We start from the raw sequence: 26,358 nt of genomic DNA on the forward strand, positions 1-26,358 counted from the left end.
TTTTTCATTCGATTATAGCAATCCGTCAAGGCCCTGACGCAGCAAAGCAGCCCCAAACCATGATGCCCCCACCACCATACTTCACAGTTGGGATGAGGTTTTGATGTTGGTGTGCTGTGCCTCTTTTTCTCCACACATAGTGTTGTGTATTTCTTCGAAACAACTCAACTTTGGTTTCATCTGTACACAGAATATTTTGCCACTACTACTGTGAAATCCATTCTTGTTTAGTGTTTTACATATCGTAGATTCGCTAACAGGGACGTTAGCATACCCCAGAGACTTTTGTAAGTCTTTAGCTGACACTCTAGGATTCTTCTTCACCTCATTGAGCAGTCTGCGCTGTGCTCTTGCAATCATCTTTACAGGACGGCCAATCCTAGGGAGAGTAGCAGCAGTGCTGAACTTTCTCCATTTATAGACAATTTGTCTTACCGTGGACTGATGAACAGCAAGGCTTTTGGAGATACTTTTATAACCCTTTCCAGCTTTATGCAAGTCAACAATTCTTAATCGTAGGTCTTCTGAGAACTCTTTTGTGCGAGGCATCATTCACATCAGGCAATGCTTCTTGTGAAAAGCAAACCCAGAACTGGTGTGTGTTTTTTATAGGGCAGGGCAGCTGTAACCAACACCTCCAATCTCATCTCACTGATTGGACTCCAGTTAGCTGACACCTCACTCCAATTAGCTCTTGGAGATGTCATTAGTCTAGGGGTTCACATACTTTTTCCACCTGCACTGTAGAATGTTTACATGGTGTGTTCAATAAAAACATGGTAACATTTAATTATTTGTGTGTTATTAGTTTAAGCAGACTGTGATTGTCTATTGTTGTGACTTAGATGAAGATCAGATCACATTTTATGACCAATTTGTGCAGAAATCCATATCATTCCAAAGGGTTCACATACTTTTTCTTGCAACTGTAAATAAAAGGACTCAAAGAGGAGTCCTCTCAATGTATTTGACTGCCGGTTTGTAGCAGCACAGTGTCAAAATGCAAGTGAGTATGAAGATACATAACCACTTACACTGTTCACTGCTTACTCTAATTTGGGGGGTGTTTTGGAGCTGACATATTCCCTTTTCGGTCATATCTCTATGAGACCTTGCTGTTCGTTCCACTGGCTTCTACCACAAATGCATCTCTGTTACAATTACTTGACAACAAAATAGGAGTCCATGCGCTGATTTATTCGATTTTTCACTAAACTGAATGTTATTAGAAGCCTCAGTAGCATCCACCATGATCAGGTCTTTTTTTCAGTGCAGTTTTTGATCACTTTTGTAGCCCAAAACAGGGGTTAGATCCAAAAAAAGAGTGGAATACATTTACAACAAAAAAAACATAAGCAAACCTTTTGTAATTACCTGGATTACAGCATGGATCACAAATAAAATGTGGTCTGATTGTTATCTAAGTTAGGCCTCATGCACACGGCCGTTGCGTGCATTGGGCCCCAATACACGGGCACTGTCCGTGCGGCTGCCACGACAGATCCAGACACATTCAACTTGAATGGATCAGTGATCCGTCTGCACTGCAAAAAAATAGAACACACAAAACATTTTACACGGGACTGTAAGGTCAGACACTGAGTGACCCAAAGCACATTTACAAAGTAAATCAACTAAAGAATGGTGGGAAAAAAAAGTTGTGTTTTGAAACGGCCAAGTCACAGTCCTGAGGAGGGCTCTCATGCCATGGCATCCCAGAAATATTTATTGAAGTGAATAACATTCGCATCTATTGGAAACTTTGGTGGAGGTGACTGCTGCTATGGGAGATCTACAGGTTATTAAATTCAAGGGGCACATTTTCTACCTGCACTGCAGTGTTTAATTCATGTACTCAATAAGGCTACTTTCACACTAGCGTTCGGGTTTCCGTTCGTGAGCTCCGTTTGAAGGAGCTCACGAGCGGACCCGAACGCAGCCGTCCAGCCCTGATGCAGTCTGAATGGAGGCGGATCCGCTCAGACTGCATCAGTCTGGCGGCGTTCAGCCTCCGCTCCGCTCGCCTCCGCACGGACAGGCGGACAGCTGAACGCTGCTTGCAGCGTTCGGGTGCCCGCCTGGCCGTTCGGAGGCGTGCGGATCCGTGCGGATCCGTCCAGACTTTCAATGTAAGTCAATGGGGACGGATCCGTTTGAAGATGCCACAATGTGGCTCAATCTTCAAGCGGATCCGTCCCCCATTGACTTTACATTGAAAGTCTGGACGGATCCGTCCCAGGCTATTTTCACACTTAGCTTTTTTTGCTAATATAATGCAGACGGATCCGTTCTGAACGGAGCCTCCGTCTGCATTATTATGAGCGGATCCGTTCAGAACGGATCCGCCCGAACGCTAGTGTGAAAGTAGCCTAAGAGATGTGTGTGTTATTTAGTTTTTCTACACTTGTGACTGAGATAGCAATCAGACCATATTTTAACAGTATTCAGTGCAGAAATCCAGGTCATTCCAAAGGGTTCACTTATGTTTTCTTGCAGCTGTAACTTTTTCCTTTGCTTCCTTTTTCCGATGCTTTGTTCTACTCAATCAAAAACACCACTAAACTCTGCTGTGTGATCCTGGTCTTATAAGTGTATAGAAAAGGTGCTTCCCAGGACTCATGTACACGATCGTTGGATTTTTTTGTGATCTGCAAAACACGGAGACTGGCTGTGTGCATTCCACATTTTGTAAAACTGAAGGGCCAGCCCCTAATAGTCCTATCCTTGTCCGTTTTTGTCCGTAATGCAGTCAATAATAGGACACGTTCTATTTTTTTTTAAGAAAGACCATGTGGACAATAAATACACATGTACTCATTTCCCGTTTTTTCTGTGGCCCTATTGAAGTGAATGGTTTCACATACGGACCGCAAAAAAAACGGAATGGACACGGGAAATAAATATGTTCATGTGCATGAGCCCTAAGTCATCAGTATAAGGCCTCTTTCACACAAAAATATTTTTTTTCAATTTACGGGCTGTATTTTGCGTTCCGTATACGGAACCATTCATTTCAATGGTTCTGCAAAAAATAAAGGAATGTACTCAGTATGCATTCTGTTTCCGTATTTCCGTTCCGTTGAAAGATAGAACATGTCCTATTATTGCCCGCAAATCACGTTCCGTGGCTCCATTCAAGTCAATGGTCCGCAAAAAAAACGGAACACATATGGAATGTACTCCGTATGTCTTCTGTATCCATTCCGTTTTTGCAGAACCATCTATTGAAAATGTTATGCCCAGCCCAATTTTTTTTCTATGTAATTACTCTATACTGTATATGCCATACGGAGAAACGGAACAGAAAAACTGAACGGAAACAAAAAACTGAACAACGGATCCGTGAAAAACGGACCGCAAAACACTGAAAAAGCCATACGGTTGTATAAAAGAGGCCGAAGATCTACGGGGATCTGACAACTGGCATACCCTCCTCCTCAGGCCTCTTTCACACGACCTTATGGCTTTTTCAGTGTTTTGCAGGGCATTTTTTCCGGACCGTTTTTTTTCCGTTGTGTTTCCACTTTGGTACCATTTTTCCCTATGGCATATACAGTAATAACATGTAAAAAAATTGGGCTGGGCATAAAATTTTCAATAGATGGTTCCACAAAAACGGAATGGATACAGAAGACATACGGATGCATTTCCGTATGTGTACCGTTTTTTTGCGGACCCATTGACTTGAATGGAGCCATGAAACGTGATTTGCGGGCAATAATAGGACTTGTTCTATCTTTTAAGGGTCCATTCACATATCCGTATGTGTTTTGTGGATCCGAAAATCGGGAATCCTCAAAACATGGACACCGGCAATGTGCGTTCCACATTTTGAGGACCGTACATCGCCGGCACTCTCATAGAAAATGCCTAAACGGAAAAAGCAGGCTCCATCCACTGTGTAGTGGCCCCACCAGGCATTCAAGTGAAAGGGAGCTGAGCTGCAGTATACTTTATCCACTGCATAGTTTCCGGCGCCTGCCCAAAACAACTGATCATGGGGGTGCTGATTATCAAACCCTCAGCAATCTGATATTGGCAGAAAACTCCTTTAAGGTGGCTACAGACAAAGATTGCAAATAATCTAAACCAGCTGTTTGCAGTATTCGTTATGTCTGTGGCACTAAAAGTCGGTATAATTTGTACCACTTTCACTAAATACAGGCGTCCTACGACACGGTTTACAAATCTTTCTCCTCACATGTGGGCACTGGGCAGTACAAGATGATATTTCACACAATGACAAAAAAAGTATTGTAAACTTGAGAGCAGGTAGGAAGGAGACTTCATATCTATGGCCCTAATGGAATCTACTTGGTATAGAGAAATAGAAACTCCAGCTGAACCGTATTGTCATGTCCCATAGAGAAGTAGATGATATACTGTGCAATTTCCTAGGAGAATCAGGTAACGTAATTGTAGAAAACAAGGATAAAAAGCTAATCCTTTATCCTCCAGCGTTTTCTTTCCTTTGCTACCCTCCATGCCAGGTTATGAAAACTGCACGTTGCTCCTGGGCCTATTTATGCTGAATCTTAGGATTTAAGTGTACCTGTTCAGGTCAATCTTCAAAGAAAATTGGTTCCATCTGTAACCACGGGTTGTTTTAATGAGTTTGGGAGACTGCAGTAGTGAAACTGTCTTAAGTTTTAAAAGCTGAGCCGTTTGGGCTGGCTCCATCTCAATATAAAATCTTGGGCACCATCCAACCATACTCAGATTCAATTGTAGCAGGAGAAAAACCACTTTGCATTGACCAATGTCTTTCCCTAGGGGCACAGCAGCAGAATGCATGACTGGCAGCCAAACTAGTTTTAAGTGGAGCCTTTTGGATTGATGACAGTAGACCTGCAGACTGCAGAAATAAACCGTATACTCCTCTTTATTGTGCGTTATCATATTTCCTCTTCAGATACACCAAACTGCACGACCCTGCAAACTGGCTCGCAATCAATACCACCAATGGGCAGGTCTTTACCACAGCCGTTTTGGATCGAGAATCCCCCTTCGTTAAAGACGATATCTATGAGGCCAAATTCCTGGCCACTGACAATGGTGAGTTCTCCAGATCAAACTGCATGAGCTCGATTTATTTCATCGTTTGTATGTCTGCTCCAAATGGGTCGCATTGTACATGTAGTGATACAGCATCATCATGAATGTCGTTAGTCCAGAGCTGATGGGTCTCCGTATTTGCCTCGTCAATAATGATTACTATGTCAGAATATTTACCATAATGGATATTCACAAGTTTCCAGTGACAAAATCATAAAATGTCTAGTAGCTGCAGATGTGACTGACAGTACACTGCTAAAGCAAGTACAGATATTTTGTTTGTATCAATGTAGCGGTATAAGGGCTTTTTCTGCAGGACAAGTTGTAGCTTTTAATGGGAAAGGGGGAGAGGTTACCTGCAGTCCTGTGTAACACCAGAGATAACACAGTGATAACTCCATGAGTACAGAGAATGGAATAGATGTTACCTGCAGTCCTATGTAACACCACAGTTAACACAGTGATAACTCTCTGACTACAGACAATGTAGTAGATGATACCTGCAGTCCTATGTAACAGCATAGATGGCAAACCGATAACTCTCTAAGTACAGATAATGTAGTAGATGGTACCAGCAATTCCAGCATTTTTGTAATTTTATTTTTTACAGTGTTCCCTTTGGGGGATAAATATTGTGATAATTATATAGTTCAGGTCAAAACAGATGCGGCAATACTAACTATGTTAGGGCTTGTTCACATCACCGTTAGATTCAATTTTTGTTTTACATTATAACATGGTTATAACTGAAAATAACGGAATCCATAAGACGAAAGTCAAAATAGAAGCCTTTTGAGGCATTCCGTTTTGATCCGTCCTAATAGAAGTATATGGCAATCATAATGGATCTGTCTGGTTTCTGTTATGCAGAACGGAAAAAAAGTCCTGTCAACAGGACTTTGTTTTCCATCTTGCATAACGGTAAAAAAATAAAAATAAAAACGGTGTCAAAAAAGCACCTTACATCACAAAAAGTGCAATACTAAGCGATCAAAAAGTCATACGCATCCAAAAATCATACCAATCAAACTGTCATCTCATCCCGCAAAAAATGAGACCCTACCTAAGACAATCCCCCCAAAAATAAAAAAAACTATGGCTCTCGTGATATGGAGACACTAAAACATGATTTTTGTGTTTCAAAAATGCTGTTATTGTGTAAAATTTAAATAAATTAAAAAGTATACATATTGGGTATGGCTGCATCTGTAACAACCTGCTGTATAAAAATATCACATGACCTAAACCCTCAGGTGAACACCGTAAAAAAATAAAAATAAGAAGTTTGTCAAAAAAGCAATTTTTTGTCACCTTACATCACAAAAAGTGTAATATCAAGCGATCAAAAAGTGATATGCACCCCAATCAAACTGTCATCTCATACCCGAAAAATTAGATTATTATTTTTTGTCATATTTGGTAATGTGCGTCCGTAACAACTTGCTCTATAAAAATATCACATGATCTAACCTGTCAGATAAACATTGTAAATAACAAAATAAAAACGGTGCCAAAACAGCAATTTTTTGTTACCTTGCCTCACAAAAAGTGTATTATAGAGGAACCAAGAATCATATGTACCCTAAAACAGTACCAACAAAACTGCTACCTTATCCCGTAGTTTCCAAAATGGTGTTATTTTTTTGGAGTTTCTACTAGGGGTGCATCACGGGGTCTTCAAATGTGACATGGCAACATAAAATTATCCCAGTGAAATCTGCCTTCCAAAAACCATAAAGCATTCCTTTCCTTCTGCGCCCTGCCATGTGCCCGTACAGCAGTTTACGACCACTACAGAATCAGGGCAATACATATGGAGTTTTGTTTGACTGTTAACCCTTGCTTTATTACTGGAGAAAATGGATTAAAATGGGAAATCTGTCAAAAAAAAAGTGAAATTCTGAAATGTCATCTACTTTTTCCTTTAATTCTTGTCGAACACCTAAAGGGTTAAAAAAGTTTGTAAAATCAGTTTTGAATACCTTGAGGGGTGTTGTTACTAATATGGGGCCATTTTTGGATGGTTTCTATTATATAAGCCTCACCTAGTGACTTCAGATCTGAACTGGTCCTTAAAAAGTGGGTTTTGGAAATTTTCTGAAAAATTTCAAGATTTGCTTCTAAACTTCTAAGCCTTCTGACATCCCAAAAAAAGAAAATGTAATTTACTAAATGATCCAAACATGAAGTAGACATATGGGAAATGTAAAGTAATAACTATTTTAGGAGGTATCACTATCTGTTTGAAAAGCAGGAGAATTTGAAATTTTGAAAAGGGATTTAAGGTGAAAAGTGGCGGAGGGGGGGGGGGATGATGAGTAACAAAGGGAGCCCCTTTAGCCACTAGGAAGCCACAGTTTTTATTGACCATGGAATATAAGGGGTTAAACAGCCATGACTATATATTTCTCTGATCCTGGCTGTTAGAGCAGATGCCAGGCTGTCACTAGACATGCATGCTTGGCTAGACCTGCACTATCATAAAAAAGGTGTGTGTGCAGGTGTAAAGCTCATTGGTGACTGCTGTAAAACACATATGCACTGGATGAAAAATAAATTGGAGTTTAAAATGTACAGCAAAGCAGTTCCAATTACCTGGTCTATGTTGTTTAGTACATAAGCAAAGCTTTTATGTTTACTGCTCACAGGAGTCCCCCCTGCTAGTGGTACTGGCACACTGCAGATACAGCTCATTGATATTAATGACAACGCCCCTGAGCTGCTCCCTAAAGAGGCCCAGATCTGCGAAAGGCTCAACTCCAATGGTATAAACATCACTGCTACAGATGTGGATCGTAAGCCCAGTGGGGACCCCTTTGTGTTTGAGCTTCCCACTTTTCCATCCACCATTAGGAGGAACTGGACTATTGCCAGGATAAACGGTGAGTTATTTACATTAGCACAGAGATTACTTTTTATTTGCTCACGTTACACACATTTAATAAGGTTACACAGCCTTGTACATATAGGGCTCATGCACATGACCGTTGTTGTTTTACAGTCTGCAAATTGCGGATCTGCAAATTACGGATACAGGCCATAATAGAACAGTCCTATCCTTATCTGTAATGCGGACAATCATAGGACATCTTTTTTTTGTGTGGAATAGACATACTGAGTCATTTCCATTTTTTTTAAGCCTCATTGGAGTGAATGGTTCTGTATACGAGCCGCAAAAAAAAAAAAACAGACAGGGAAAAAAAAAAAAATTGTGTGCATGAGCCCATAGTATATTTGCTACTTACTTAGCATCTGTTAGGCTATATTCACACAAACCTATTTTGTTTCCGTGTCCGTTCCGTTTTTTTTTGCGCATTGGATGAGGATCTATTCATTTCAATGGGTCCGCTAAAAATGAAGACAGCACATTGTATGCTATCCGCATGTCCGGTCCTTAGACCGCCAAAAAAGAGAGCATGTCCTATTCTTGTCCGTATAGGCATTGTTACACTGGATCCGCAAAAAAAAAAAAAAGGATGAAACATGGATGCCAAAAGGACGTCATCCGCACTTTTTGTGAATCCGTGTTTACGGATCGCAAAACACATACGGTTGTGTGAATGTAGCCTTACTGAAATGTTTCTGCAATAGTCACAACCAATATGCCTACAGATGCAAAAATGGCAACAGGATAAGAAATGCTTATCCTATTTCTGGTGTATGACCATTAGGCCTCATGCACACGGCCGTTCCGTGCATTGAGGACCACAATTTGCGGTCCCCAATGCACGGGCAACATCCGTGCAGATTCTGCAAACGTATCCAGACCCATTCAACTTGAATGGCTCCATGGTCCGTCCGCACCACAAAAAAAGTTGTGCATGCACTACTTTTTTGCGGTGCAGCGGCATGGACAGAAACCCCACAGAAGTACTCCATAGTGCTTCCGTGGGGTTCCATGCCTCCGTTCCACACCGCACCTTCCGGATTGTGGACCCATTCAAGTGAATTGCGGGCCGCAATACGGGCACGGCCGTGTGCATTAGCCCTTATTTTGTTTGTGATGGAATTGTTTTATGGCAAAACATTTTGGTATTTTGGGATTCTCTTCTAAATTATACAGTAGTAAAGACAGTAACTGGGACATAGATGGCATATCGTTAGGATATGCCATCAATGTCGGATAGCTGCATCACCTCTGGGACTTGCTCCAATCTCCAGAATGGGACCCCCAAAGTGAACAGAGAGCAGCCTCGCATACGTAGCTTGCTAGAGGAGTTACAAAAATAGCCGAGCAAGTGCTCCCCACTGCTCAGTGTGCTATCCTTCACTTTGGGGGCCCCATGCTGTAGATAACAGTGAGTCCCAGAGGCAGGACCGCACCTATCTGACATTGATGGCATATCCTAGCAATATGTCATCAATGTCCCAGATGGGAAGACCCCTTTAAATATAGAGAGCTAGCAGCATGTAGCCTTTAGGCTAGGGCTACACGGCGATCTTAGATGTAACAGGTGTAGCACGACCTAGGATCGCAGTGTAGCAGGGCAACCATAGAAATAAATGGCTTCGCAGCATGACTCAGATATTTGCCGTGACCCCAGAATTGCAAAAAATCCAGCTGGATTGGATTTCTTTTGATTTTGGGGTCATGGTTGTGGCGAACATGTGAGTTGCACTGTCACATCATTCATTTCTATGGCTGCCCTGCTATACTGTAATCCTAGGTTATGTAACACCTGTCATGCTCAAAATTGTCGTGAAGCCCTAGCCTTAGAAGAAAATCTCTTGCAAAAAGAATTTCACTTCTAATGTCTTCTGTCGCCTTGCTACCACCTTGTGGTCATTTCAGGTAACTACGCACGTCTCAGTCTGCAGATTGGTTATTTGGAATCAGGAGTGTATGAGGTCCCTGTCATTGTGACAGACTCTGGGAACCCTCCCTTATATAACACGTCCATTATCAGGGTGAAGGTCTGTCCCTGCGACGAGAATGGAGACTGTACGACCATCGGAGCCGTGGCGGCAACCAGACTGGGCACAGGAGCAATTATTGCCATACTCATCTGTATTATTATCTTACTATGTAAGTGGAGATAACTTCTTCTGCAGTATAACCCATTAAATGCTCTAGTCACTATAACAGGAGATAATCTTAAATTTTCTCTGAGAAAGTAAAATCTAAGGCCTCGTTCACATCATTTTCTCCTTTCCGCTCTCCGGCTCCGTTGACGGAAAGAAAGATCATAGACTATAATGGGGTCTGTTCGGTGTCCGCTCAGAACATGATTTGCAGGACTTTCGTCTCTGCTCAAAAATCATGTTCTGAGCGGACCCCATTATAGTCTATGGGGTCTTTAGGCTCAGTTACGCTCAGTTAGGTCTCAGTTATCTGCAGAATTCGTCCTTTCCGTTCTCCTGCTCCTCAACAGAGCCAGAGAACGGAAATGAGAAACGGTCATGTGAACGAGGCCTTAGTGACCAGAATATCAGAAAGTAAGATCATATAGGATGGTCACAATATCAGAAAGAAAGATCATAGGATTATTTAAGAATAGTCTTGTAAAGTAAGATCTTGAGAACCAGGTTTGAAGTTACCGTAAGTGTATCCTCAGATAAAAAAAACTAAGGGTTATTTGGATTAGGGAAGAGTTTTGGATATGTTTTTGTTACATAATTATGCTAAAACCAGTCTCGATTTGCTTTGTGCACCTGCGCCAAATTTATGAAGCTGGTGCTCAGTTTTATTACATTTGGTGCAAGTCTGAGGTGGTCTCGCCACTGTCAGTAAAAGTGCACCTAGGGGTTGTCTAGCAATGCAAGTCGCACGTCATAAATGAGACATAAAAGTGCTCTAATATGTAATCCCGACCAACTTTTCACTCCACTTTTAAAAATGGCGATGTTTTTTAAAAGTTGCAAAATGTAATTTAATTTTTTTTTTTATTGAGAAAAAAGCATACAAAAATATTTTCTATACAGTTTAGTCTTTATTATTACATTTCTCATTTTAACCCCAATTCCCCCCTCCTCCTCATTCCTTGTGATGCATCTACCATCCCGTCCGTCACAGAAGACAGAGAAAGGATAGCGGTGGGGGGGGGGAGGCAGAAAAACTCAGTTTCCAAATCCCCAATACTGTATCTTATTCCAATTCTCCTCAATATTTCTTTGTTTATATAGGATTCTCTCATATTTCTTAATCTCATTGACCAGATTTAACCACGTATACACACAGGAGTATTTGGTGAGAAACAGCCTTGCGTGATTAAAAGTCTTGCCAAAAAGAGTATTTTAATCAATAGGAATCTTCTATACTTATCACAAATAATTTGGGACAGATCTCCCAAGAGCCAACATTCCACCGTATGTGGAATCATTTTCAGTTTTTGGGTAGTAATTTTAGCTATTGCCTCCCAATATTCTATTAATTGTGTACAAAAACAAAAAATTGTGTAAAAAAAAAATCAGCCCCCAGTGAATCACACCGTGGGCAATTAGCCGTACTTCTCAATCCACATTTATTGAGCCATACTGGTGTGACACATAGTCTGTGTATAATATTGAATTGAACCAAAACATGATTAAAATTATGTGACACTAACCTTAAATTAGTCATTATTTTCCCCCAATCATCTGGTTGGATCCGTAAAACAGATTCCCAATGAGGGGCGTAGATAGAAATCATTGGGCCCCATAGCAAGAATCTGAATTGGGCCCCCCTAAATCCGCCCACTACCCACCCAGGCCCATCCCACCACCTGCCCTGGATCCTTCCCTGTCACACCCCCGATGTATTCCTACTGACGCAGAGAATGAAGGACACAGGTCACTTTTGCCACAAAGGGAACACCGTAGGAACAAAACACGTAAAACGGTGGAGGAATTTTATTTTTTTTTTCAATTCCACCCCATTTGGAATTTTTTGCCTGCTTCCCACTACATTGTCTGCCATATTAATGTACAATTTATACCTAAAAAAATAAGCCCTCATTAGGATATGTGAACGGAAAAATGTGAACGGCTCAAGGAAGATGGGAAAAATAAATAAATGAAAAAACCTCTGGTATCTTAATGGTTAAAAGGTTTATCCAACCCCTATTATGCCCCCCAAAATGCAACAGTTCTTCACCTTATGGCCCCAGAATACGCCACATGCCCCCTCCGCTCACAGCAATGAGTTCCACACGGCATCTGAGGGTGTTAAAAATCGGAATTGTGGAATTCCTCTTTATGCACGCTTTCCCCCAGCAGAGATCGGGAAAAGCACCATGTTCTATAAACAAGCCACAGCCTGTACGAGGTTTCCAGGCTCATTGTTAGTACATCACAGTTTAGGTCACTAGGTGGCAGCACTGAACTGTGATATAGTAATTTCTATACAAACTAATGGAGCGATTTACATCTGATGATTGTAAGTTGTGGTCCACTTGGGGAAAGTAAAAAAAATATAAAAAATAAAATAAAAAAAATTAAATCACCTGCATTCCCCAAAATAAAATAACAAAACATAGCATTGTGTGCATCGCCGCATGTGAAAAAACTCATACTATTAAAATATTTTTAAAAGTTAGCCCATATGGTGAATGGCGTAACAGAAGAATATTTAAAAAGAAGGCCGATTTGCATTTTTTTCATCACTTTATCGCCCAACAAAATTTAATAAAAAGTGATCATACACACCCCAAAATGGTATTGTCAAAAATGACAGATCCTCCCACATAAAAAATTTGCCCCCAAAAATCTCCGTAGGCATAACTATAAAAAAGTTATGAGGGTCAGAATATTGCGATGAAAAGAAAAAAATATTTTTTCGGCCTATAGTTTCCGGGCTCTGTTTTTGGACACTTCTTGAATATTGGCACATTTGCTATGCACCAATCCTGTGGAACACTCCCTGTCAGTATAGAGTCCTTAAATATCAGCGTATGGGTCTGGCTATGACATTAATTAATTCTCTTAGGATATGGGGGTGTATGCCATCTGGTCCTGGCGATTTGTCTATTTTAATCTTTTTAAGACACCGCTGAACTTCTTCCTGGGTCAGACAGGGCACTTTTAATGGGGAATTTACTTTTACATTCTGCATTTCATCTGACAGTTTATTTTCCTCAGTAAATACAGTGGAGAAAAAAATATTTAATAGCTTTGCTTTCTCCTCATCGCTCTCTGCAACTCCCCCCTCATTACTCTGTAGAGGGCCAACACCTTCAGATTTATGCTTTTTACTATTTATATAATTGTAGAACATTTTAGGGTTAGTTTTTTAATATAATAATTATGTCAAAGAGGTGTACATTTTATTCCCATCCAACCTCTAATAGTGCTCCACGTCTTACTAAATAATTTTCTAGATTGCCTATAATCCTGTTGAACTCTAGATAATGGCCCAGACTCTAGTAATGTAAACATATTATCATATATAGATCTACTCACCAAATTCCTACATAGTGGACTTTCCTCCCAGTGGTTATAAAACCACAACTGTGAAGCTATAAAATAACCCTTAAAAAGTTTCAGCCCTCCCTGTTCAATTGGTTTATAGAGGTATTCCAATTTAAGCCTCACCCACTTTCTTCCCCACAGTAGATCATTAAGAATTCTCTCAATTAGCTTAAAGAACTTATCATCAATCCACACTGGGGAGTTCCTAAGAATATAGAGGAGTTGGGGTAATATCACCATCTTAACCAGGGATATTCTGTCAGCTCTAGAAGCCATATCGATTTAGATGCAAATAATCTTCAACTTTAGGGGATATAATCATGCCCAAATATTCAAATGAATCAGAAATCTTAAGTAAACTCAAGGGCCCCTCAATAGAATAGTCAAGTCTGTCCACAGGCATAAATGTGGTCTTTGACCAATTAATATCAAAACCCGAAACTGCACCAAAGGCATTTATATTAAAACAATGCTTGTGTTGCACTGCTTTCTTAGAGGAGTGTCAGGCGTGACAAAGAGATTCCGATTTTTTCATTTTTAAGAAATGATTGCCCAGCTTGTAAACTAGTGTCCATTGACACATGAAGGGTATTCCTTTACATGTTAGCTGCCAGGACCTGCTGGGGACGCGGTACTAGATCCCCTTAGTAACCTAGCCGCCACCCACCAACGTCACTTCCGGTTTCGGGCGGAGCGCCGCTGACAGGGTAAGTAAGCACTGAGAAGCCCAATCAGCTTGCGCTTGCGTCCAGGAGGTATGACGTGATCGTGGGGGCGGACACAAACACGACGCCCAGCAAAGAACCCATAGGTTAACCAATTAAATGGGAGGAGCTGGGATGCCATAAAAAGAGACACATTTACACTTACTAGTTGCCACTGCCTTGATATGCGTGCGGGAGCGCTGCCACTGCACTAGGCGCCCCGGCGCTGTTGTCTCCTTGTCCCTGAAGAATCACTGCTCCCAGTGGTGAAACGCATCGGCCAGTTTAGAGGGAATCTAGTTGTAAGGGTGAAACAGCAATAGATCCGAGGTTCCAGCGGTTGTGGGTTGCCCTTATAAGGGCGGGTGCCCGGAATACAGCCAGATAGGGTTCTCCCCACTCATCACGACTAGTATATGTAGGGATAGAACTCAGGCAGAGCAACTCACCTGAATATTTGTTCAAAAGCGACCCCTGTCTAAAAAAACGCTGCCTTAAAAAAATCGGAATCTCTTTGTCACGCCTGACACTCCTCTAAGAAAGCAGTGCAACACAAGCATTGTTTTAATATAAGTGTCTTTATATTCTAAATATCGACAAAATAAAAGTTGTTTTAAAATAACTATAATATAGGTACACTCAGCGCAATAATTATATTTATAGACACCTCTGAGTCATAATACACTGGGCCATGACTATAGACTTCCTGACCTTGAGTATTCGTTATTGCACCAAAGGCACTAACTATATAAATAAGTTCGGGAAGTGAGGTACTAATGTGGTTTATAAAAAACATGTCATCCGCGTATAAAGAAATATGGTCCTCCTAATATCCAAAACCCCTCAATCCCGGGGTCCTGCCTAACTCTGGCAGCAAGGGGCTCAATGTAAATATTGAATAACAATGGGAAGAGTGGACATCCCTGACGGGTGCCTCTACTCAGAGAGAAGCTGTCCGTCAAGCTCCCATTGATATTCAATCTAGCAGTAGGGGACAAGAGCTTAACCAGACTTATAAATTTTGTGCCAAATCCCATCCTTCCCAAAACCTTCCAAAGGAATCCCCATTCCACCCTGTCGAACGCCTTAGAGGCGTCTAAAGACAGAATGGAGCGAGAGACGCCCCCAGAGGACTGTATATTAGCAAAAAGATTATGTAAAATATGAGTACCCTTATTGGGAATAAATCCATTTTGATTAGAATGTACAATTGATGTAATAACCTTGGATAGCCATGTAGCCAGAATTCTTGAGAGAAGCTTCATATCTGTATTAAGTAAGGAAATAGGCCTATATGACCTCATCTAAAGGGTCCTTTCCAGGGCTGTCTTTAACGTGGGCAAAAGGGGAAGCTGCCCCGGGCCCAGTTGCTCCTGGAGGGCCCAAGGCAGCTGCCTCTTGAGCCCCGCTGGCCACTGCCAGTAATTTCCGGCTCAGTGTCCCGATGCTATCCTTCAGCATGGCTCGCATAGTGAAGGACTTACCAGCGGGACTGGGAAGCAGTGAAAGCTCTATACTCACCTCTTCCTGGTCCTCGGCTCTCCGCTGTGAAGGCTGCGCAGATGTGAGGTCGCGCTGTGACCTCACACTGTGCGCACTAGTTCACAGTACAGCAGACTGAAGAGGAGGAAGACCGAGCATGGGCGGTGAGGAGCGGCGGCGTCCGGAGCAGGAAAGGTAAGTGATTTTTTTTTATTTTACTTTATATGGGGGCTGAAGAGAGGAATATGGGGGCTGAAGAGAGGAATATGGGGGCTGAAGAGAGGCATATGGGGGCTGATATGAGGCATATGGGGGCTGAAGAGAGGCATGGGGCAATCTGTTTTCTGATTGGGGGTCATTCACATTGGGGGTATGATCTGAGGTCTTATTAGGGTCTTATTAACATTGGGGGTCTGATTGGTGGACTAACCTGAGGGGTCATGAAAAATATTGTTTTCATATTGCCCCCCCTCTAAAACCTATATTAAGGGACACTATAGTCACCAGAACCACAACAGGTAAACATAGTAGTTATGGTGGCTATAGCATGTCTCTGCAAGCTTTTTAATGTAAACACTGCCTTTTCAGAAAAAAGGCAGTATTTACATTACTGGCAAGGAACACCTCTACTGGCCAATCATCAGAGGGCCACTAGAGGTGCTTCCTAGTCCAGTGTTGCACAACGTGCAACACTGGCATTCATGCTAAACAATCCTCATAGAAATGCATTGATGTGATGGCTATGATATATTCACACACTAGGATATTTCTTGTGTGTGTTGTGGTGGAGGGCATGATTGCATGCTAGGGTGTGGGAGGCGGGATCCAAGGGGCCCAAGTAAATTCTTGCCCATGGTCCAATCAATATTAAATATATTTTTTCAATATTAATGTTATTACAGCCTCTGTCATTGATTCTGGAAGGCTACCCTCCTGAAATAAGCCTAAAAATACCCTCAACAAACAATGAAGAATATTCTCCCAATATGTACAATAGAATTCATATAGGAGTCCATCTGACCCGGGGAAAGAATTCCCCGAACATGCCTTCAATGCAGCCTCTAGCTCCTCCAAAGAGGGATCCAGATCCAAAAATTACCTCTGAAGATCAGTAAAAACTGAAAGAGAGAGGGAATCTAAATATACAGTTGAAACCAGAAGTTTACGTACGCTACATGAAAACACACATATGCATATTTTTCTCAATATCTGACATGAAATCAGAATAAACCTTTCCTGTTTTTGGCCAATTAGGATTACCATAATTATTATTATTTGCCAAATGCCAGAATAATGAGAGAGAGAATGTTTTAAGGCATTTTTATTACTTTCTGCAAAGTCAAAAGTTTACATACATTTCATTAATATTTGGTACCATTGCACTTAAACTGTATGACTTGGGTCAAACGTTTTGGATATCCTTCCACAAGCTTCTCACAATAGTTGGTCGGAATTCGGGTCCATTCCTCCTGACAAAACTGGTTTAACTGAGTCATGTTTGTTGGTCGCCTTGCTCGCACCTGCCTGCCTTATCAGCTTTGCCCATACATTTTCAATAGGATTGAGATCAGAGCTTTGTGATGGCCACTCCAAAACATTCACTTTGTTATCCTTAAGCCACTTTGTAACCAGTTTGGCAGTATGCTTCGGGTCATTGTCCATTTGGAAGACCCGTTTCCGCCCAAGCTTTTACTTCCTGGCTGATGTCTTGAGATGTTGCTTCAGTATTTCCACATAATCTTTTTTCCTCATGATGCCATCTATTTTTTGAAGTGCACCAGTCCATCCTGCAGCAAAACAACCCAACAACATGATGCTGCCACCCCCGTGTTTCACAGTTGGGATGGTGTTCTTAGGTCTCCAAGCTTCTCCCTTTTTCCTCCAAACATAAATATGGCCATTATGGCCAAAAGTTCAATTTTAGTTTCGTCAAACCACAGGACATGTCTCCAAAAATGTAGGTCTTTGTTCCTGTGGGCAAATATTAATCTGGCTTTTTTATGTTTCTTTTGGCGTAATGGCTCTGGCAGAGTGGCTTTTCAGCACATGTTGATACACTTCTTTTTTCAACTGTGGATATTGACACAATCTTACCACCTTCCGCCATCATGTTCCCAAGGTCTTTTGCTTTTGTTCTTCGGTTGATATGCACATGTCGGACCAAAGGACGTTCATCTCTGGCACACAGAACCCGTCTCCTTCCTGAGCAGTATGATGGCTGGACATTCCCATCATGTTTGTACTTGCGTATAATTGTTTGTACAGATGAACGAGGCACCTTCAGGTATCTTGAAATTGCACCCAAGGTTGAGCTAGACTTGTGCAAGACCACAAGCTTTTCCTGATATCTTAGCTGATTTCTTTAGACTTTCCCATGATGCTACACAAAGAAGCAGTGTGTTTCAGGCGTGCATTTAAAAACATCCACAGGTGTGTCTCTAATTAACTCAGATGTTGCCAACAAACGAACAGAAGCTTCCAAACACATGACATGATCATATGGGCAGTCCAGAATTGTTTAAAGGCATAGTAATCTTAGTGTGTGAAAACTTTGGACATTGCAGAAAGTAATAAAAATGCCTTAAAACATTATCTCTCTCATTATTCTGGCATTTGGCAAATAATAATTATGAAAATCCTAATTGACCAAAAACAGGAAAGGTCTATTCTGATTTTATGTCAGATATTGAGAAAAACATGCATATGTACTTTTTATATAGTGTATATAAACTTCTGGTTTGAAGTGTAAGTCCACCCCTTCATCTAATATGACCTTATCTGAGTTATATAATTTAAAAAAAATGCTTAAAAAAAGTTCCTTTTATGCACTCTTGTTCTTTAATAATTATGCCCTCAGATGACCGAATATTAACTATCTCTTTTTTTTCTGTTCTTGATTAGAAATCACCCTTGCCAAAAGTTTCCCTGGTCTCCCCGCCTCAGCAATATATTTTTGTCCCTTAAAGAAAAGTCTCTGCTGGGTCTTTTCCAAGAGAAAATCAGCATACACCTGGCTTGCCTTCTGTATACTTTCCCTATTTCCTGGGGTTTTATTCCTAGAGAACTTTCATGGCAGCTAGCACTACTTCTTTCAGCTCTCCCTCCTTCTTGCCATATCCCTTTTTTAAATTGGAAATATTACTAATAAACATTTTCCTCATAAAGGCCTTAAATGTGTCCCATACCAGTTGGGGTCTAGCCGTATTCTCAAAAGAACCCCATCTCCTGTCTAAGCCAATCATGGATATCTTTATCCATTATGGAAATCCAATGGGGGTTCAACCTAAATAAAGGTCTTACTTTATAATCATTACCCCTCATGGTTAATTGAAGAGATAGGGGTACATGGTCTGATAATGACCTGGCCTTGTATTTCATTGATTTAATAAATCTAAGATAGTTTTTATTAATCAAGGCCAGGTCTATCCTAGACATGGAATTTCCAGCTTTACTCATACAGAAGTAAGCTCTTTTTCCTTTTCCAGCCCCTTCCCATACATACATCCACGTAGCCTGCTTCTAAACAAAAGCGTGCCAGAGGGGACCCTTGGGCTGGAGTATAAGTATCTCCCCCCACAGAGATCCTATCTATTTCTGGATTCATAACACAGTTGAAGTCCCAAATAATCAGTGAGGGACATTCAGGCCACTGATCTGCAAAAGTTAATAGGCAATTGAGTACATATAAAGAAAAAGGGGCGGGATATAAGCAAAGGCCAGAATACACAATCTTTCAGAAAGTTTCCCAGAAAGACAAACCTCCCTTGGTTTTTGATAGAGGATGCCTGCCAGACAAAATCAATCCCCCTATGGATCAGAACTGTAATACCTCTAGAATAACTAGTAAACATACAATGATCAGTCTTCGCAGCCCATACCCTACCGCATCGCAGAACCAACTCCTCGGTAGCATGCATCTCAATCAAGCAAACTATTGCTAGCAGATGTCTCTGGACCTGGTCAAAAACCGCCTGTCTTTTAATCTTATCCCCTAAGCCTCGCACATTCCATGTAAAAACTCTAATTATCATCTAGACCAGTCAGCAGATTCCCTTATTATTCCAAGTCCCTGCCCCCAACCCCACCATCTTAGGAGACACATTGCAAATTGAACTGCCCCCAGCTGCGTTGAGAAGTTCTGTATTAGGGCTCCATTTTTTTTTTTTACTGCGGTCAGAATTAGTTTGAATGGGGCAAGCTCCTCAATAGATGAATCATTCAGCTCTTCCCTCCTCATTCTGAAAATCCTCCTCCATTACTTCACCCACTTTAAGTCCAGCATATATTTTTTTACATTCAGATCAATCATCCCTTTTTGTCCTGCTCTTGTAATTACATTTGGGGACTTTAAGAACTGGTCTATTTTTACAGATTCCAGTGTTTTCTGACCCTTTCCTCTCTTTTTATATACACTGAACAAAAATATAAAAGCAACACTTTCGATTTTGCTCCCATTTTGCATGAGCTGAACTCAAAGATCTGAAACATTTTCTAAGTACACAAAAGACCCATTACCCTCAAATATTGTTCACAAATCTGTCTAAATCTATGTTAGTGAGCACTTCTCTTTTGCCGAGATAATCCATCCCATCTCACAGGTGTGGCATATCAAGGTGCTGATTAGACAGCATGAATATTGCACAGGTGTGCCTTAGACTGCCCACAATAAAAGGCCACTCTGAAATGCGCAGTTTGATCACACAGCACAATGCCACAGATGTCGCAAGGTTTGAGGGGGCGTGCAATTGGCATGCTGACTGCAGGAATGTCTATCAGAGCTGTTGCCTGTGCAATAAATGTTCATTTCTCTACTATAAGCCGTCTTCAAAGGCGTTTCAGAGAATTTGGCAGTACATCCAACCGGCCTCACAACCGCAGACCACGTGTAACCACACCATCCCAGGACCTCCACATCCAGCTTGTTCACCTCCATGATCGTCTGAGACCAGCCACCCAGACAGCTGCAGCAACAGTCGGTTTGCATAACCAAAGAATTTGGGAAGCTCATCTGCATGCTCATCGTCCTCATTGGGGTCTGACCTGACTGCAGTTCGTCGTTGTACCCAACTTCAGTGGGCAAATGCTCACATTAGATTGCGTCTGGCACATTGGAGAGGCATTCTGTTCATGGATGAGTCCCGGTTTTCACTGTTCAGGGCAGATGGCAGACAGCGTGTGTGGCGTCGTGTGGGTGAGCGATTTGCTGACATCAACAACGTTGTGGATCAATTGGCCCATGGTGGCGGTGGAGTTATGGTATGGGCAGGCGTATGTTATGGATAACAAACACAGGTGCATTTTATTAATGGCAATTTGAATGCACAGAGATACCGTGACAAGATCCTGAGGCCCATTGTTGTGCCATTCATCCAGGACCATCACCTCATGTTGCAGCATGATAATGCATGACCCCTTATCGCAAGGATCTGTACACAATTCCTGGGAGCTGAAAACATCCCAGTTTTTGCATAGCCAGCATACTCACCGGACATGTCACCCATTGAGCATGTTTGGGATGCTCTGGATCGGCGTATACGACAGCGTGTTCCAGTTCTTGCCAATATTCTGCAACTTCGCACAGCTATCGAAGGAGAGTGGACCAACATTCCACAGGTCACAATCAACAACCTGATCAACTCTATGCGACGGAGATGTGTTGCACTGCGTGAGGCAAATGGTGGCCACACCAAATACTGACTGGTTTTGTGACACCCCCCCCCCCCCCCCCCCACCATTTCAGTGTTCTTTTATTCTGGGAAGTCTAACGCACACCTGTGCAATATTCATGCTGTCTAGTCAGCACTTTTATATGCCACACCTGTGAGGTGGGATGGATTATCTCGGCAAAGCTACAGGGCGGAAACAGCTAGAGACGTGCGGTAATAGAATGGAGGAGACAGAAGAAATCAGAGCCCAAAAGCTCCCAAGTCCAGGGAGCACCTCCACTAGGCTCAGTCAGCAGGGCGAACTTCAGCATTGCATGCGGACGCTAAAGTTCATCACAGCACGGCAGTAGGAGGGGGGGAGGCGCGACGCAGCTCCACCCTCTGTCATCTGGCAAAATTTCATTAAGTTGCAAAACAAATGCACAAAATATTGTGTGCAACATTTTTAAGCCACTCATCTTGCGCATCAGATTTGATTAATGTCCCCCTTAGATCCCATAACTCTACAAGCTTTGATGGCTACTGTGTGGCACTGTGCTATACCTCTGCAGACATGTTCCCTGAAAGCACATTTGTCCTTGCTAGCGCTCACAATGTCACCATGCTGCTGTTTACACCCAAAATTATTCCAATCACTCAGCCCTGGGAGCAAGGTGACCATAATCAAGCGGGATCATTAGCATGGAGTGCAACAGAGAACAATCACGGAGCCTGCATTTGTTACTTCTGCATGTGTTTAACTTTCATGTTTGTGTAAAATACAGTAGCCAAGCATCATATGAAGTTAATTCTGTTTGAAGGGTAATTGAGAGCGCTTCTTTCATTATCAGCTGATGTTCAGTTCCTTTGAAAGATTTTACTGATTCAGTCTTTTTTCTACTTTAGGGATTTATGTTTGTTTAAAAAAAGTTTTCTGATCACAGAATCACTTCCAATTTATTTCCCTTTACTATGGGTATGGTATTGAATATCCATATTCAGGCTTTTACGGTAGATTTAGTACTTGTTGTAACCTCTACATTCAGTATTATTGTATTTAGGCCTCCTGCACACAAACGCATTTGCGGATCTGCAATACACAGGCACCGTTCCGTGATGGATGCGAATCCATTCACTTCAATGGGTCCGCAAATACGGAGATGAGGAATGGTGCAGAATGGAAGCACGGAACGGAACCCTATTGAAGCAATACGGAGTGCTTCCGTAGGGTTTCGTCCCATATGTCCGTTCCGCAAAAAGTAGAACATGTCCTATCTTTTTGTGGAACGGCCGGATCGCGGACCCATTAAAGTGAGTGGGTCCGCGATCCGCTGCCCCACGGTCGTTGTTCGTGCATTGTGGGCCGCTCCACGGCAACGGGGCGCACACGTTCGTGTGCAGGAGGCCTTAGGTTACTGTTACACATAGATTTTATTCTGGCATTTTTGCAGCTTTTTAGGCCACAAAAAAAACAAAGGACCAAAACTGTGTGTATGAACCCTTACACTGGTTTTTAATTTAATTTTATTTATTTTTTGCTGTGCAATAAGGCCTCTTGCACACGGCCTCTGTTCCGTTTTTTGCGTTCCGTATATGGACCGTAAACGAAACCATTTATTTCAAAGGATCCGCAAAAAAAAATGGAAGGTAGTCCGTATGCCTTCCATTTCCGTATTTCCGTTCAAAGATAGAACATGTCCTATTATTGTCCACATAACGGACAAGAATAGTACTGTTCTATCAGGGGCCAGCTGTTCCGTTACGCATCATCCTTATTTTTGCGGATCCGTTTTTTTGCGGACTGCAAAATACTGAAAAAGCCATACAGTCGTGTGCAAGAGGCCTAACACTGATGGTTGCTACTGGAAACAAAACTACTTCCAATAAATTGCTGTGCTTACCTGGTTTTCTTCATCTGCACATGATGAAACTGGGCGATCACTGCTTGAGTCTGACTTAGGCCCCTTTCACACGGGCGAGTTCAATGCTCACCCCAGGTCCTGTTCAGCAAAGGAGACACAAGGAGATGCCGGGCTTCGCGATCAAGTGGACTAAGGTGAGTTAAATTATTATTTATTTATTTTTTAACCCCTCCTGCGCTGTTTTACTATGCATTCTGTATTCAGAATGCTATTATTTTCCCTTATAACCATGTTATAAGGGAAAATTATACAATCTTCAGAACATCAATCCCAAGCCCGAACTTCTGTGAAGAAGTTCGGGTTTGGGTACCAAACATGCACGATTTTTCTCACACGAGTGCAAAATGCATGACAATGCTTTGCACTTGCGTGGAAAAATCACGCATTTTCCCGCAACGCACCCGCCTCTTATCCGGGCAAAAAAACTGACGCCCGTGTGAAAGAGGCCTTAAAGGTTCATTCCACTTGAGAGGGGTTTTGAACTCATGCTATTTTTGTTTTTAAAATCTGCTACTGGAAACAGTCAGCAAGCTTGTCGCCAGACACACCCGCACCAGCTTAGATGAGCTTCTATAATATAGGGGGAGAGTTAACTTTTTCCTGCATCAGATAACTGTACAGTGTGTGGTATAAAGGTAACATTTCCTAGAATACCTGTCACGACAGCAAGCTCTATGCAGATTTTTTTCTGAAATATCAGTTCTGAAGCTTTCAAAATTATAAATGTAGCTATATAACTCAGGATCAGTACAGTAAGCAATGTATAAACACAATGACTCCGCCAGCAAAATAGTGAGTGCAGCTCTGGAGTATAATACAGGATGTAACCCAGGATCAGTACAGGATATTTAATGTAACATGTCTACACAGTGACTGCACCAGCATTATAGGCAATTGTAACAAAGGTATGTTCACATATGGTGGTTAAGGCAAGGTTAAAGCCACATGAAAGCAACCATGATATGGTTTTGGTGCCCTTGCACTTTTTACAGGCAAAACTGCACCCTGGTTTCTCCAGTCAGGATTTACACAACATGTTAAGATATCTTAACTCAGGATCAGTAAAAGATATGTAATGTATTCTACAAAGTTACACACCCTTTTATGCACCTTTATGTAGATTATGCAAAGAAATTTGCAGTTTTGGTGTTAAATCACACACAATGGAAAGTTTATATAACACAAGTCACCTTACTGGCAGTTCTGCCTCCAGTAGTCCACAGCAGGCTTTAGGAGGCCTGTTTTCCCCCGCATCCGGCTCTCAGCCTTCCACCACTGCACAAAGCCTCTGCACAAAGCCTCTGCTGAGCCCAGCTGCCGATTTAAGGACAGCCAGGTGCTGCCAATACCAGGACCGGCACTTAAACTCCATCCGGTATTTGACCTCACTTGGCTGGAAACTAGCCCAGCCGCACATGCTGGGAGGGAAATACCTGCCTTGCCAGACACAACCCCTCACTGTGTCACAATATATATATATATATATATATATATATACAGTGTGTGTGTATATATATATATATATATATATATATTACACACACACATATATAGTAGCACTGGTTGCCATTTTAGAATTTATATATATATATATATATATAAAAATTCTAAAATGGCAACCAGTGCTACTCCAGAGTGTGGAGGACTTTCTCCTCTTTCCTATAAAAATAATTGCAATACCGTAAATGAGAGTCACAGAACAGTATGGTGGGACCAATTGTCACTATTTTTTCAGCTATGGTTCTCCTGTTTGTCATGTGGATGAAGCGCAGAGAAAAGGAACGACATACAAAACAGCTGCTGATTGATCCGGAGGATGATGTCAGAGACAACATACTGAAGTATGACGAGGAGGGAGGTGGTGAGGAGGACCAGGTAATGCCCATATGGATAAATACAGATTGCCACCTCTTAAAATTAAGTGCCGGCAAGTCACAGGTGTCAAGTCAATGGATTACCAGCAAGGTGCAACACAAAATCCAGCAACTCTGGATTTTTAGCGACTGTCACATTACAGTCTCAGTCACATTTCAATATCACTGACAAAAATTGAATAAAATGTTGCATGTTTTTCTTGTCACACGTACATGTTGCAGTGTAATCATAACCTAAAATTTTTAATTTTATCCACCAGGTACTATGATAACTGTGGCTTTCCACCATAACAAAACTTTCTGTTTTCCCACCAGGACTATGACTTAAGTCAGTTGCAGCAGCCTGAGACGCTCGATCACGTCTTGAACAAGGTGGCAGGTGTCAGACGGGTGGACGAGAGGCCTGTAGGCGCTGAGCCACAATACCCAATAAGACCTGTAATCCCACACCCAGGTGATATTGGAGATTTCATCACTGAGGTAACTATTAATATAGCCCTTATTAAACAGCCCAATAAAAGCAAAGTTCAGTCATGAGAACGGTATAAATAAAAAATCCTACACAAACTTTTTTTTACTTCTAAAAATAATAATGGCTAAAACGGATGCAAATTGTACATAACTGAGCATAACGATACTTAAAATACAGGATTCAATTTTTTTGTTGTTTTCCGTTCTTCTGACAGATCAGAAGAATGGAAAAGAAACAGTGATGAGAACCCAGCCTTAAGCCTCATTCACACAGTCAGTGTTTGGTCAGTGATTTCCATCAGTGATTGTAAGCCAAAACCAGGATTGGAGCCTCCAAAGACATAAGATATAATAGAAAGATCTGCTCCTGTTCTGTGTTTAGAGCCGCACCTGGTTTGGGCTCAAAATCACTGATGGAAATCACTGACCGAACACTGATGTGTGAATGAGGCATTAGAGCTCATGCACGCAACTGTTGTTGTTTTACGGTCCGTTTTTCACCGATCTGTTGTTCCGTATCTGAGTTTTTTTTCTCTGATTTAAGTCCTCTTCCATTCCATTATTCCACAAAACATATTCGGATAGTTTCCGTATGTGATCCGTTTTTTGCGGATCGGAAACAGAAACAGTAGCTTATTAATCACCAAACACATGAGCAATATGGGCTGGGCATAGCATCTCTACAGTATGGATCCACAAAATATGGATGAAATACAGATGACATACGGATGTGTTCCGTGTGCGTTCCGTATTTTTTGCGGGCCCATTGACTTGAATGGGGCTTCACACTGTGATTTGCTGAAAATAATAGGACATGCAC

General features: G+C 41.7%; 1 protein-coding gene across 2 annotated transcripts in view; it reads left to right on the forward strand.

The window, feature by feature from the left end:
* CDH4 (cadherin 4) overlaps nt 1-26,358 on the forward strand; it is an 837,767-nt gene that overhangs the window by 805,647 nt on the left and 5,762 nt on the right. Inside the window, exons 11-15 of one of the 2 annotated variants that reach the window (XM_044299844.1) lie at nt 4,913-5,055; nt 7,704-7,937; nt 9,848-10,081; nt 24,929-25,068; nt 25,383-25,547. In XM_044299844.1, the coding sequence (XP_044155779.1) occupies nt 4,913-5,055; nt 7,704-7,937; nt 9,848-10,081; nt 24,929-25,068; nt 25,383-25,547 (916 nt within the window). Of the gene's footprint in view, nt 1-4,912; nt 5,056-7,703; nt 7,938-9,847; nt 10,082-24,185; nt 24,273-24,928; nt 25,069-25,382; nt 25,548-26,358 lie in introns of those variants that run through there. The other variant, XM_044299845.1, reaches the window with a different exon arrangement.

This window comes from Bufo gargarizans, chromosome 6, assembly GCF_014858855.1.
Source record: "Bufo gargarizans isolate SCDJY-AF-19 chromosome 6, ASM1485885v1, whole genome shotgun sequence".
NCBI lineage: Eukaryota > Metazoa > Chordata > Amphibia > Anura > Bufonidae > Bufo > Bufo gargarizans.